Source organism: Aphis gossypii, chromosome 2 (assembly GCF_020184175.1).
Source record: "Aphis gossypii isolate Hap1 chromosome 2, ASM2018417v2, whole genome shotgun sequence".
Classification (NCBI taxonomy): Eukaryota; Metazoa; Arthropoda; class Insecta; order Hemiptera; family Aphididae; genus Aphis; species Aphis gossypii.
In genome coordinates this window covers 34,277,336-34,290,876 of record NC_065531.1, presented here as the reverse complement: position 1 = coordinate 34,290,876, position 13,541 = coordinate 34,277,336, and the positions used below count along the sequence as shown (strand labels likewise).

The window sequence follows — 13,541 nt, the reverse complement described above, 5'->3', positions numbered from 1 at the left end:
TACAAAACAATATATAATGATATTCAAGGTCCATATTCATCGCATGGGTTTTTGTTGTTTTATGTTTATTTTTTTATCCGGTGTAACATTGTTTTGAAAAAATTGTTAAGTTTATTGATCCTTCAGATGCGGGCGTATAATACAATTTTTTTTGGACAATATTATTTTATGGAAGTATAGAGAACAAAACAAAAAAGTAAAAAAACGCAACGTACATCGTAGAAATTTCACTCGCCGTCTGAAAAGTAAAAATGTGCTTCTATCGTAACGATACATTTGAAGGAGAATTATAGTTATAGTAATAATGATAATAAAAAAAAATAAAATCCCATGTGCGTTCTTCATAAAACGGTGTACCCAATTAGGAAATTTGCCATCGACCAGTCGGACGGGTCCCGTGTAGACACGACGGTACGAGTAAGTTGCTGTATATAATATACCTACGTCGGAGTTCCGTATCATGTATAATAGTAGATGAGTGGTCATTGGTCGCGAAAATAATATACAACATTAAATTCGGTTCTCAGAATCAGTGACGGACGCGTGGATACATTGCACGCAACAGTCAATGGGAAAAGTTTTTTTAAGGGTCGACTTTCACATATCGTTACATGCGCCTAATGGTGTGTGTATGTGAGTGAGGTCAACTTGACCCGATAGGCATTTAAGGTGTACATTTGAGAACAATTATAAAATTACTTCCATAGATGGCTTTGGAAAATTTGTAGGCACTTGTTAAAAACAACAAATAAGTGTGTAAATAATAACGAAAAATGTAGTTTTGTTGAAAACTCCCAAAATAATAGAAGAAAAAAAATATAATTATAATGCTCGGTAATCTAAATTAATAGATTTCATAGATAAATAGTTATATAATATACGTATAATAGTTTTTATTATACGTGGAAATAATGCCCCGTTAAAGGATCATCTTTATAATTTGCCAAAATAAATGTTTTGAAAAAGAATAACAATACATTTTTGGCCAAAAATAAGTGATGAGAAATAGCTGGATTGGAATTTGTCATACTGAAACATAATACATAATATATAATATATTAAATTAGATTTCACAAGAATTTTTTAAAATTTGAAGACATCATAAATCAGTTGAGTGTCTTTAAAGTTTCTAAAAAAAGTTATATTTATATTTATTTATATTTTACTAGTTTTGTTAAAACGTTTAAACATAATTTATGTAATATTAATGCATAAGTACCTATCTAAATAGTAATAAAACGATTAAAATACAAAAAAGCTTAAAGATTATGTATAAAACGTGCTTATTTTTTTCTTATATTGCATATATAAAATATTATTTTATTCTCAAAAATTAATTTAAATAAATGAAAATGGGAAGGGGAGCTAAAATAAGTTTCCTGGTAAGAAAATTCTGAGTACTTCTCTTTAACCGGTATAATATAATGCTATAATAGTAAATCCATAAACCTTATCTTGAAATCTAATGTGCTTTCTCTGTTTTACACCTGTTTAAAAAAAAAAAAGTATATTATCTAACAAATCGTACATTCGTTATCAATGAATATTCTTTATTTTTAGTTACACCTTAAGCCAAAAGAAGAATTCCACTTGAATTTAAACAAGAAAATGCGTTTCTATTGTAATATACTGAATTCATAACATGCATTATTATTAAGAAAAAATAAGTGATTCTACTTAGTTTTTGTCCTCGTCTAGTTGTCTACCATTAAAAGACAAATAACACTTAATTGCTGATAATTATGAAAAATAAAATTACAAAACAATTTGCTTCCATCATCTGTGATAAAAACCACGAGATTTCAAAACGATTACGTGATAATAATTACACCTACGTTATTTTCGTTCAATTTTAATAAAACACTTATACGAGTTATAAACTTATGATATATATGAGTGTACATGACCAAGGTTCACGTAATTGTGTCAATGGGTGGAGTCTGTAATTTTTGGCCGATGACAAAAAAAAATGATGATTTAACTTTGTTTAACGTACCTACTACCTATGTTACATGTTTAAATACGCCTCGGTCGCCCGCGGCGGTAATGACAGACGAGCATAGAACACAATAATAATACGCCATTTGGCTTGGTATAGGTAGTTAAATAGTAACTGGAGACTAGAGCTGTATTCGACTATAGTTATTAGTAGTACATATGGATAAATAACCTCCCTATAACCGTACAGTTCAAACATTAGTATAGATATTATAATGTACCACACAGGTATACATATAGTGAAAACAAATGGTAAAAAACATGTGTACCTACGTCGACGAGGTACTTGAGTAAATTATAATATTCAAAATACAAAAACCACTTAAATTACAAATCACTATAGTCAACCATCGTATCACATTATTATTCTTAGTTCAAATGCTTAGGTTGCATAATATCTGTTATTAGAATAATGAAAATTATTTTAAAATAACCTAGTATATTTATAGTAAAGCTACATTTCATTTTTTATCAAGCATTACTATTTAGTATTTACTACGACATAAAATTTTAAATTATTGTTGTTGAGTTTAATTGTACAGTGTATCTGTTTATTTATTATATGATGTGTAAATATTCAATTTTCTAATTATTTTCGTTTTTTTTTTTTAAAAATTTCAACATTATTTCAGTTAACTATTCTTTAAAGTTTAAGCTGTACTTTCCTATACTAAAATATTTTTCTCTAAATTATGGTATTATTTTAATGTGACTTATTGTAATTATTATTTAATACCTATTTTAATATACACTTTTCCAATTTTAATCTGTTAAAATTGTTTTTTCATAATATAATATAAAAAGATTTAATTAATTTGTTATAATATAGTTCATATTTAACTGTAATTATTATTTTAATTTTACACGTAGGTACATGTCGTTAAAATAAAGAAGTTTTTAATTTAATTTTTTTATACAATCGGCATAGCAATTAAATTTAAAAACGTTTATGAGATAGATAAACAGTACCTACCTACCTATATATTTATTTCTACATTATATAAAAGTTTGAGTTCACTATTTTATATATTTTATTTAAACAATTATATAAATAGGTATATTAAAAGGTTATCATTGTATGAATTCTTCTTAATCTTATTAAAAGTGCCATATTATTATCTTGACTCGTATAATTTCCAATACTTTTTAATTTTAGCTAGAAATCTAATAAACATAAATTCTCAGTATTCATTTAATTAATTATAATCAAGCATAGGTGTATGGTACTATGCATTGTAATTTTATATTCTTGCGCATTTATTTTAGATTTTTGTTATTACAAGTATAATATAATATTAAAATAATCCTATATTAGAAAATGTAATACTAAAAAATATTCACTTAACAAACATCCTACCTATACCACATTGAATCGTTTTAACTCTATAATATATTTACCTATATTTATTACTATGGAATGATAGTTCGACATGAGTATGATCTATAGGCTAATTTAAAAATATTTGAATCCCAGTAATGGAATATAATATATTTCTGTCTTTTTAGAAAGTCCTATTGACAGCCAATATTTGTTTACACATAATATTATGTTGTCTTCAGGTACACGTACTTAATGATATCTAATAGCGTGCGTTGTAGTAGCTTTATAGGAGCTGTTCCAGTCTCTCTTATTGTAACTCATGGAACAGTTCCTAACAAGACATGTTTTGGTAGTTTTTAAAACTGGAAAAGTGTTAAAAAATTCGGAAATATGGACTTGGAATAAAAACACGAACATGTCCTGTTCTTGAAACCAACGATAAATCTCAATATTTTGGTTGATCTATATAGTAGTGTAAACCGGTGAATGAAATGTATCTAATATTTATAATTAACATTACAGTATTGGAAGTATTTTATCATTAAGACATACAACTACAAGAATTTAAATGACATTTAATTCAAACCAAATTCAAAAACATTTTTTAATGATATATTAATTACTTTTAAGTTATATTTTAACATCCGTGAATAAAATAACTAATAAGTGACGCGTATGGAATACACCTAAAACACGATTAGCGTATTTCGGAAAGTATATAGGTATATTCGTATTAGTGACGATCATTATAATTTGAAAAAAAAAACTAATAATTATAAATTCGTTTCGAAAAACTATTATAAATGTGAACTGTGTGGAAAACGATGGAAGGTTACGATACGATACGCTGCAGTAGTTTTTTATTCTGGGTTGATAGTCGATATATAAATCAGTGGTTACCAATTAATATTTTTGAAGAGCCATATTAGAAATTTAGAAATTTTTCGACGGTCATGAAAATTTTAAGTACATATTTTTAGCATTATATTATTATCAAATTGTAAGACATTATGATTACTTTATTTCCTCGTTGGCGAGCCGCAGGGTAAAATTTGTCAGCGGTCCGCCTTTTGGTGACCCCTGGTATAAAATATATATAATATTTGTGGTCGAAATAAATGATTGTTATAATACTATATAGACTGTTTGTCTACAGTGACAAAATAATATTCGATTACCTGTTTGATTTCCCCTACCCGCTAGCGACGTATCATAAAACTGCTTATGCCGAAATCGGGTTAACCGTCCGGGGTATTTTTTTTTTGCCAACACGTCGGTGAAATTTGAATCGTTGTTCGACTCCGAGAGAGATTTTGCAATAGTTTTATAGGTATATTGTAGCTAAAGGTAGGAAGTTCTAGTACGAAAATTTGTCACAATTGGTTTTCAAAACATTTAAAACGATTTGATGCCGACGATCAGGCTGCTGATATTATACCTGCACCACGACCTATTTGTCTGGCGGTGATGAATTAATGCATCGTGTTCAGTTGTAGATTCAAATCTACTGGATATTACTAAATTCGGTTTATTATACCAGTACCGGTTTCACTTTTCACACGTGTTCCGCGTTTTTGCGGGCCATTTGCACACAATTGCTTCAGGAGACCAAACTATCTCTGTGTTCATTTTATCCTTTTTTTTTCATACTCGCCTTGAAGAATTGAGTGTAACGTGTGCTGTATCCGAGGAAACAACAGTATAATATTATCCGAAGGCTTATTGTAGCGAAAAATAAACGTGTAAAATTAATTACAGTTTGCTGCTCGTTGTTCGCTCAATGTTATCAACGTATAAATGAACCTATATTATATCAAAGTAATCCGATATCGCAAGTGTATATTATATACATAAGTAATAAATATTAATATCACTTACTGTCTGTTTTAAATACGTCTTGTCTTGTGAAACACTACAACATGTTTAAAGGCAGCAATTGGTTTCCATTCGACTACTCTCTTATAAACATACTGAATAATCTTATAATATAATACACTTAAGTAATTCAAGAGATTCATTTTGTAATAATTTTTCTATGTAATGGTGCACTAATTATTCACCAGTTTTCCGATTATTTTCATTTCATTTAAGATTTATCAATATACCTCGATATAATTATTAATATTTTATAACACAGGACAGTATTCTTAGTAAATATGATCAATTAATTTATGAAATATAATTTAACGTGTATCGTAGTAGGTACCTTTGAATAATATGATGATAATTTTTCAATTATAAAATGATTTAAAATGAAAATTGTAATCGATAAAATCGAAAATCACAATCCTAATTTTTTTGAATTTATAAATAATTAGTTATAATAATTTTAATACATTATCTGTTATAGTTTTTACTTATATTTTAAAGTTTTTAAACTAAACACAATGCAATTAAAAAATATATATATATATTTATATTTAAAAATTATCATTAAATAAAACTAGTTTATATTTTATTTTTAGTCATGTACCAAATAGATTATATTTTTATAGTAATTAATACTATAAAACCATAAATGAAATCACTAAAAAGGATTAAAAGAGGAAATGGATTGTCGGAAATAAGCAATCGGTATTATATTGTGTTTATTCTACTACGTTATTATTTTATAAGTTATACACTCAGACAGTTATTTTATTTGATAGCCAAAAAGTCTATAGTAAAATAAATATAATCTATACATTTTTGTTAGTATAATATTTAATCATATTATTTAATAATATTCAAAATTAATTATAATTTATATTTGTTTAAAATAATATAATTAGTTAAATTATTCATTGAACATAATCTATATCCTTATTCTCTGCAGTTACAAAGAATAGTTTGTTAAATATTTTTGATATGACTATGTATTGTAAAATACTAAACAAGTAACATAGTACTATTCATTGATATGTAATAGTAGGTACTAATATATCTAAACAGGAGCACCTATTTTATAATATATTACAATTAATTTAACAGTTTCTTATAGGTGAATTAATAATCAAACATTTTTATTTTTTATTAATCGTAAATAATCTAATAAGACATTCTATTAAATACGATTGTATTAATTAAAAAGCGTTGCCGATTTTATATTACTATGAATTAACGACATGTTGTTTAAATTATTATTGTTTAAACTAGGAATAAAAATAAATATTGTTTTAAGATATGAATTAATAAGAAACTTACTGTCAACTAGAATCTTATTCAGTTTAAAATAAAATAAAATTATTAAGAGTATTTACTTTTGTTGAATAATGATTTCTTAGTCAAATCATAACTAATACCTGTCCTAAGTTTTAAATACAAATATTTTGGCTACACGTGTGATAGTATAAATTTTCCAAAAAAAAAAGTAATATATGTTATATACTAATACGCAGTCTATTTTTTTTTTGTCATTCAAAATATAAACTACTTAATAAAATATGAAAATAAGTAGACATTAGATTATTATTGCAGTGCATTCCAAATCGCATAAATAAATGCTCGTCAATTTTTATCGCGTTTATTACTTTATTAATCACTCCGTCACCTGATAATTAATGTATTCTGTTCTTATTTTGTGAGATTATACTATCCATATTATTGACGTGTTTATCAATAACTTTTAACATTCCTAACACCTAATATAAAATATATTATGATATGACATGGTGTAATTTATTATACCTTTGTATGCTCGTTTTATTATATACTCGGTATTCAATAATTATTAAATTATTATTTATACATTTTAGAAATAGATACATCTGAGAATAAAAACATAACCAACACAATAACAAATTACTAGCGTAGTAATTTAATTCTGAAGTCATCTAAATGCTTTTTTTTATTATTACAGGAAGAAATGCAGTTATGATCCCACAAGCCATGAAAGCACTTATGGTCCTGTGTGCCTTGTTTATTGCAAGTGCATCCGCTACAACATGTCCCCATCCGTGCAAATGTTTCACCACCGAGAATGGAATACAAGTAGCTAATTGTACTAACTTACCGGATCAAATGACGACCGCATGGCCACAAAAAATTCTTCGAATTCACTTTGAAACAGACCGAGGGACAACGGTTATGTTGAAAAACAAGGCGTTCAAACACTTTCCACGACTTACATATCTAGATATAACTGGAGGAACAATACATTATGTAGGAAATTTGGCATTTGATGGGTTGCCGGAATTAGTGGAACTTAATCTTGTAGGAACAGGTATAAGAAAATTACACCGAAATACATTCACAAGCAACCGGAAACTGGCATTCTTGTCCTTGAGTAAAAATCCTAGACTATTTGTAGGTCCTTCGTTCCTTGCGTCTGAATCTATAACTGAGCTCGACTTATCAGAATGCGGTTTGACAACACTGAAAAGTGTATATTTTAAAAGTTTACCAAGTTTAAAATACTTGTTTGCTACGAAAAATGATCTCAAAGTACTCGGTACACAATTTGGACCTCCCGGTGTTAAGTTTGTAAACCTTGCCCATAACAAAATTGAATACATCAACGAGGACTTAGAAGCATATAAACGTTTGAGAACAATCGATCTTACTGGAAATCCAGTTAATTGTACGTGTGAACTTTCAGAAATTGATAAAAAATTATCATCTAGGGGCGTGGCATTCGGAAATTCGATAATGTGTAATAATACAGGAAAACCATTGGGTGATATGTTAGAAGTATGTTCAGACAAAGAAATGATGGGTGATGATCCTATGGATATGTACCAGGAAGATCATTTATTAAAAATTGATAAAAGTACTATACACTCTATGGAAGAACTTGACGAATCTGGTTCGGGTTCAGGTAGTGGTGATGGTGAAATAATTACCATGATAGACATTAAATCTACATCACAGACTGAAATTAAAGACGTACACAATGATACACAAATTAATGAAGTCAAAAACAATACACAAATTGAAGAAGTATTAACCAAAACTCATGTCAATGAAACATTTATAGTTCCTAAAATTGAAACGACTTCGATAGAACCAATTACCACCGTGTACGTATCGTCTAAAGATGTGACGGAGGAAACTACTATACTCCCATCTGAGGAAGTTATGGTTCATGTTCAGCCTACGATTCATCCTTCTGATAGTAACTCCTCTACAATGCGATCTAGCATGGACCGCGGAATTGTTTCTCAGACAATACAAGCGCCAGAAGACGAAGAAAACGTCCAAAACAAGGTAGCCGAGTTCCTAAAGTCTAATGTGGGAATAACTGGAACAGCGGCCATATTGGCAATAGTCATTATAGCTATTGTGTACAAAGCCGTATGTTTGGGAAAATCACGAAGTCACAGTATTGTGGCCTGCAATGATAAATCAGTCGAGCTCAAAGATATAAAATACGAAGCAGCAAACACGGAGGACACGCACAACCATCGTGATGATTCACCGGCTAGCTCGGTGGAAGAAAACCTACTGGGAGACCACGATAGCGATGACGAAGATGACAGTAACGGATATAATGAAGACGACATGTCTTCAACGCTGGCAATGAACGGTCATGCTCAAAACGGTTTGTTGAACAGCGTTATGGATGCGGTGAACAATAAAGAAGAGCCATCGAAATCTGCGTCCGACGGCCAAGACGTTCCTACCAAAGTGATAGTGAAATTGTGTGAAACTCCAAAAGCATCCAGGCCAATAACAATTAATAACGTCCATTAAGTACTCTGCAACATGAAGTAGCTCCTATATTATTGGACGACATCGAAAAAAACATATCCAAATGTAAAATTCGTAGCATAATGTATGTTTACCATTTAAATGTATTAACTGTGCACCGTGTATAATTTAAGTTTTAACAGACCATTTTAAAATAAATTATATTTACACAACAAAGAGTAAAACGATACAAATCAAATATCTGATAGTTAACTATTGTTGGGTTTAACGGTTAACTTTGTTCCAAGGTGTCGTTTTTGTTGTACATCGACGATTCAATTTACATTTGTTTCGTTGCCAACTTTGTTTGTACGTCATTCAGTAAATCTTAATATTTGTGTTTAGTTGTATAATATGATTATATTTTTATCATTAAGCATTTGCCTAGTTAAAAGATCATACTATATAATATCCATATGTTTAGAGACTCAAAACATTGTAAATGTACATTTTGCTTAAATATTTAATATTATTTTATTTATTGTTTTTTCTACTATTTATTTTATAATGATCTGTAACTTATGTTAAATTTTAATGTAAATTGTTTTTAATGTAGGTTTATAAACTACGATTATTTGTTTTTTTTTTTTTTTTTGTAAATAAATAATTATTACATAATTTTTACAGGTTTTCAAATTAAATTAATAATGAATAAACTATTTTAATTTGTTTTAAGTACTTAAGTTATATATTTTTTAAGGAGTAGGATGACTATTTAAATAAGAATTTCAACGTAACAATCGCCAACTTAATCACTGATTTATTAAAAAAATGCATTAGTGATTATTAGGGTTTGAAACTTGGTATACCATAAAACAGTAGATTACATGTGTATGCTGTGTATAATATACATAATATATACTTAGTAAAAACCAACATTATAGGCTGCAAAGAAAGTATATTTAAAAATAATGTTGCACTCATGAAGGATGTCTGTTTTGAATACAGTTTTAAATATGTAGGTACCAACTGTAACATATTAGGTCCAAGCAATAGATTGATTACACCGATATAAGGTAAATAAATTATGAGCAAATAATAATAAGTATTGTTATCACATTAGTGTTATCCAAAACCTAAAATAACATATAATAAAAAGTATATAATTTTTTTTATTACTAATGAATTACGATTATTATATATTTTTAAATATTGAAATAATGAACAACTTTCATCTAATATTAACATTGTAAGTGTAATAAATATTATTTCTATAGCTAATTTGACATTTTAATGTACTAGTTATCTACAAACATTATCGATAACATATAATTGTACTAAGAGGATATCATACTCGCATAAAATTGTATCTGTAATTTGTATTACTAAACGACTTGTTCTCGTATAAAATATTGTTGTGGTTTACGTTCAACAGTTTCAATGATGTGTTGTTATTGCAGTGGCGTAAAAGGATAAAACCTGCGGGGGGAATGGCAAGAAAAATATAATTAATTATTTACAAAAATCAAAACCGTAATTTAGTTTTTTATTCGCACACAAGTCTTAAAACTCATTTATATGACTTCAAAACTAATCGAAGATATATCGTTGATATTTTAATGATTAAGTTAATAAAAAATGTGTTATATAACTTGTTTGAAAAAATGATGTGATAATAAACCACTAATCATGAAATAATATTATTTGGATCACGGTCTTAGAAGATATCTTCTAAGACCGTGATTTGGATTATTTTTACTATCTATATAATGAGATAACGTTAACAATACATCAATATAATATTATACAGCAGATGAAACGTAAAAAAATGTTCTTATATCCAATAATATATGAAAAAAAATATCTAACTATACAAATGTATGTTAATTGTATTCTTTCTTTACTTCGGAAGATATAAAGAATTTTTTTGTTTGCATATCTGAGTTAGGAGCAAAATTATACCTTTGCCTCCTGCTAAAATTGCAGAGGGTCAAGTGCTTCCCTTCAAAAAATTAAAATACGCTAGTGTTGTTATCTTAAAACTATTAAATATAGTGAATAAATTATAATCAAACTTAAAGCATAAATGTGAATTGTAATCTCTCGTTTATTTTTATCATATTCTAATTTTAAATTGAAGTATGAGTGTAAAATATTATTATTTCAAAATTCTTATAATTAACTTAAAAATGAAAATGTGAAAAAAAAACTAATGAAAGCAATCTGGCTGGACGTAAGTTATACAAGTCTATTTGTACGATGGGAAAACTCATCATGCACCTACCTAAATGTAATGTCTTTAGTGTCTTCTTAATCAGTCGAACGGTTAGTTGGTTATCATAATGATATTATCTACAAATTCATATCGTATGACTTACTTGGAAATAATAAAAATGATAAAATAATATATTATATAATCAATAAAACGATGTATTTTCGCATACGAGCAAGTATTGTTAAAAGTAAAATTATAATTACAAAGTGCGAATATACAGTTTATCATTGAACGTGTGTTATATTAATTTATAGTACCTATTGAATATTTGCAATTCAAGTGTAATATTAATTATTAAACCAAATTAAAATAGATACGATTTGAAAATTATATCTGTTATTAACACATAAAATTAAATTAAATAAGTTCGGTCCGCATAGAAATGCATAGAAGCAATAACACATTAATAAATCAATAAAAAACATTTTAGATACTGCCCTGCAACTGTTTAACAGTTTTTGTTTGCTTCAGCGATTGTAGGGTCGTTGTGGACGTACAAAGTTCGAAAGTTAAATTATTTGTGAATTGCGGTTTTGAAATTAAATAACATCACGTTATCAATTATATGTGCTTACAACCAACCTATTTTAGTCCGGACTTATTTTAATGTAAACACTATAATAAGTAAGGACATAATTTAAAAAAATAACCTACAATAATATGTACATAATTAATGCGTCAATGTATTATAATTTATGAAGAACATGTGTATAAAGTATGTAATATACATTATACAAAATATGTTTATGCATACAAATACTTGTAAAGTTGTATAATATTTTAAAGATATACAATCTGCAAGGTTTTTTTTTTAAATATGTTTTGAAATAATTGAAGTGCATTGTATTCGTGGAAAATAATAAATTTAGTACCCTATTTTCTAAATTATTATAAAAAAAAAATAATATGAAATAATAATAATTTATTAAATTCTGAGAAAAATTTAATTCATTTAATAAAAATGTTTATATAAAATATACAAAACTTGAGTGATTAACTAAAAATTTCTATCATATTATTTAAATGTCTTTTCAAATATAAAAAAAATAAAATAAAAAAACTCTAGAATCTCCTCATTACAAAACGTCTACATATTTTAATCAGAATTAAACTAACTTTGATGTTTTATAGTGTTTATGCATTTATATGAAAATCATAGCCACTATAATACATACTATTTAAAATGTTATCAAAAAGTCATTAGGGACGGTTATTGCAACCATGCAGGCAAACGATGGCGAATAATCAAACCTATTCTATACGTCGTACATGCTTGTGAGCATTGTAATTCTAGTGAATCGATTATAGACACATTTATTCGTTTTTAAGTATTTGAAAATCACTATGTGTTAATGCGAATTCCTGTGTTAGTACAATTAATCATGTTGACCTAGAGTCCCTTGTATTTAATCTTCAATACAATTATTTTGACGACAACGTGCAGAGGTAAGATATTCATTGGTGAACAATGTTAAATTTTTAAAACTCGATTTGTGTTATTTTGTTTCATAAATATGTAATTTATAAAATATTTTTCAAACATGGTATACTTAGGTAAAAGACAATGCATATTGATTGTGCTAATTTTCGAGTTTGAGATTATCAAATATTATGGTATTATTAAAAAATATCAAACAAATACAACTTGTAGTACATTTAACTAGGTATTAAAACAATAACTATTTATTTTATTTTTATAATAATCTTTAACTATTATTTATTTTTAATATTCATTAAGTCATTGTTATAAATACAATTATTGTACAACTTTTCAAATCCCAATGGCCGTTGAGTTGTTATGACAAAAACAAAAATTGGGCAAGTATAACAGCGTACAGTGTAGATGTCAAGATAGTATAATATATCTAAAAATAGGAAGTTGCCACGAATATTGATGAATAACCACAAATTAAAATAACTTATTATTCAAATCTAACTTGTAATTATTTTTTGTTTATAATTTCAATTTTGTCAAAATTTGAAAATTTAAAATGTATAGACAATAATGATTTTGTATTTTTAAATTTTAGATTTAATTAAGAACTATTTATAAGGAACAGTATATTAAATTTTAAGCTTTAGTTATAAAAATGAAACATTTTATACACTTTTAATTAAGTACAAAATAATGTTCACACCTATGTACTATTTTTAAATTATTAACAGAATATCTTAGATTACATTTTTAAGGAATTTTATCGATACTAAACATTTTTGTCAACACATTTACTTGTGAAACAAAAAAAATGTATAATAATAAAAAAATTTTAAACGTTTTTAATAGTGTAAAATTAATCTTAATATTTTGAATATTTTATTGAAGACAGAAAATAATAGTTT

General features: G+C 26.9%; 1 protein-coding gene across 2 annotated transcripts in view; it reads left to right on the top strand.

Moving 5' to 3' along the window:
* LOC114127668 (uncharacterized) overlaps window positions 1-9,661 on the top strand; it is a 34,594-nt gene extending 24,933 nt beyond the window's left edge. For both annotated transcript variants that reach the window (XM_050199522.1, XM_050199523.1), the window contains exon 2: window positions 7,158-9,661. In XM_050199522.1, the coding sequence (XP_050055479.1) occupies window positions 7,172-8,989 (1,818 nt within the window). In that variant the 5' untranslated portion in view covers window positions 7,158-7,171 and the 3' untranslated portion in view covers window positions 8,990-9,661. The remainder of the gene's footprint in view (window positions 1-7,157) is intronic.
* The last annotated feature ends 3,880 nt before the right edge of the window (window positions 9,662-13,541 follow it).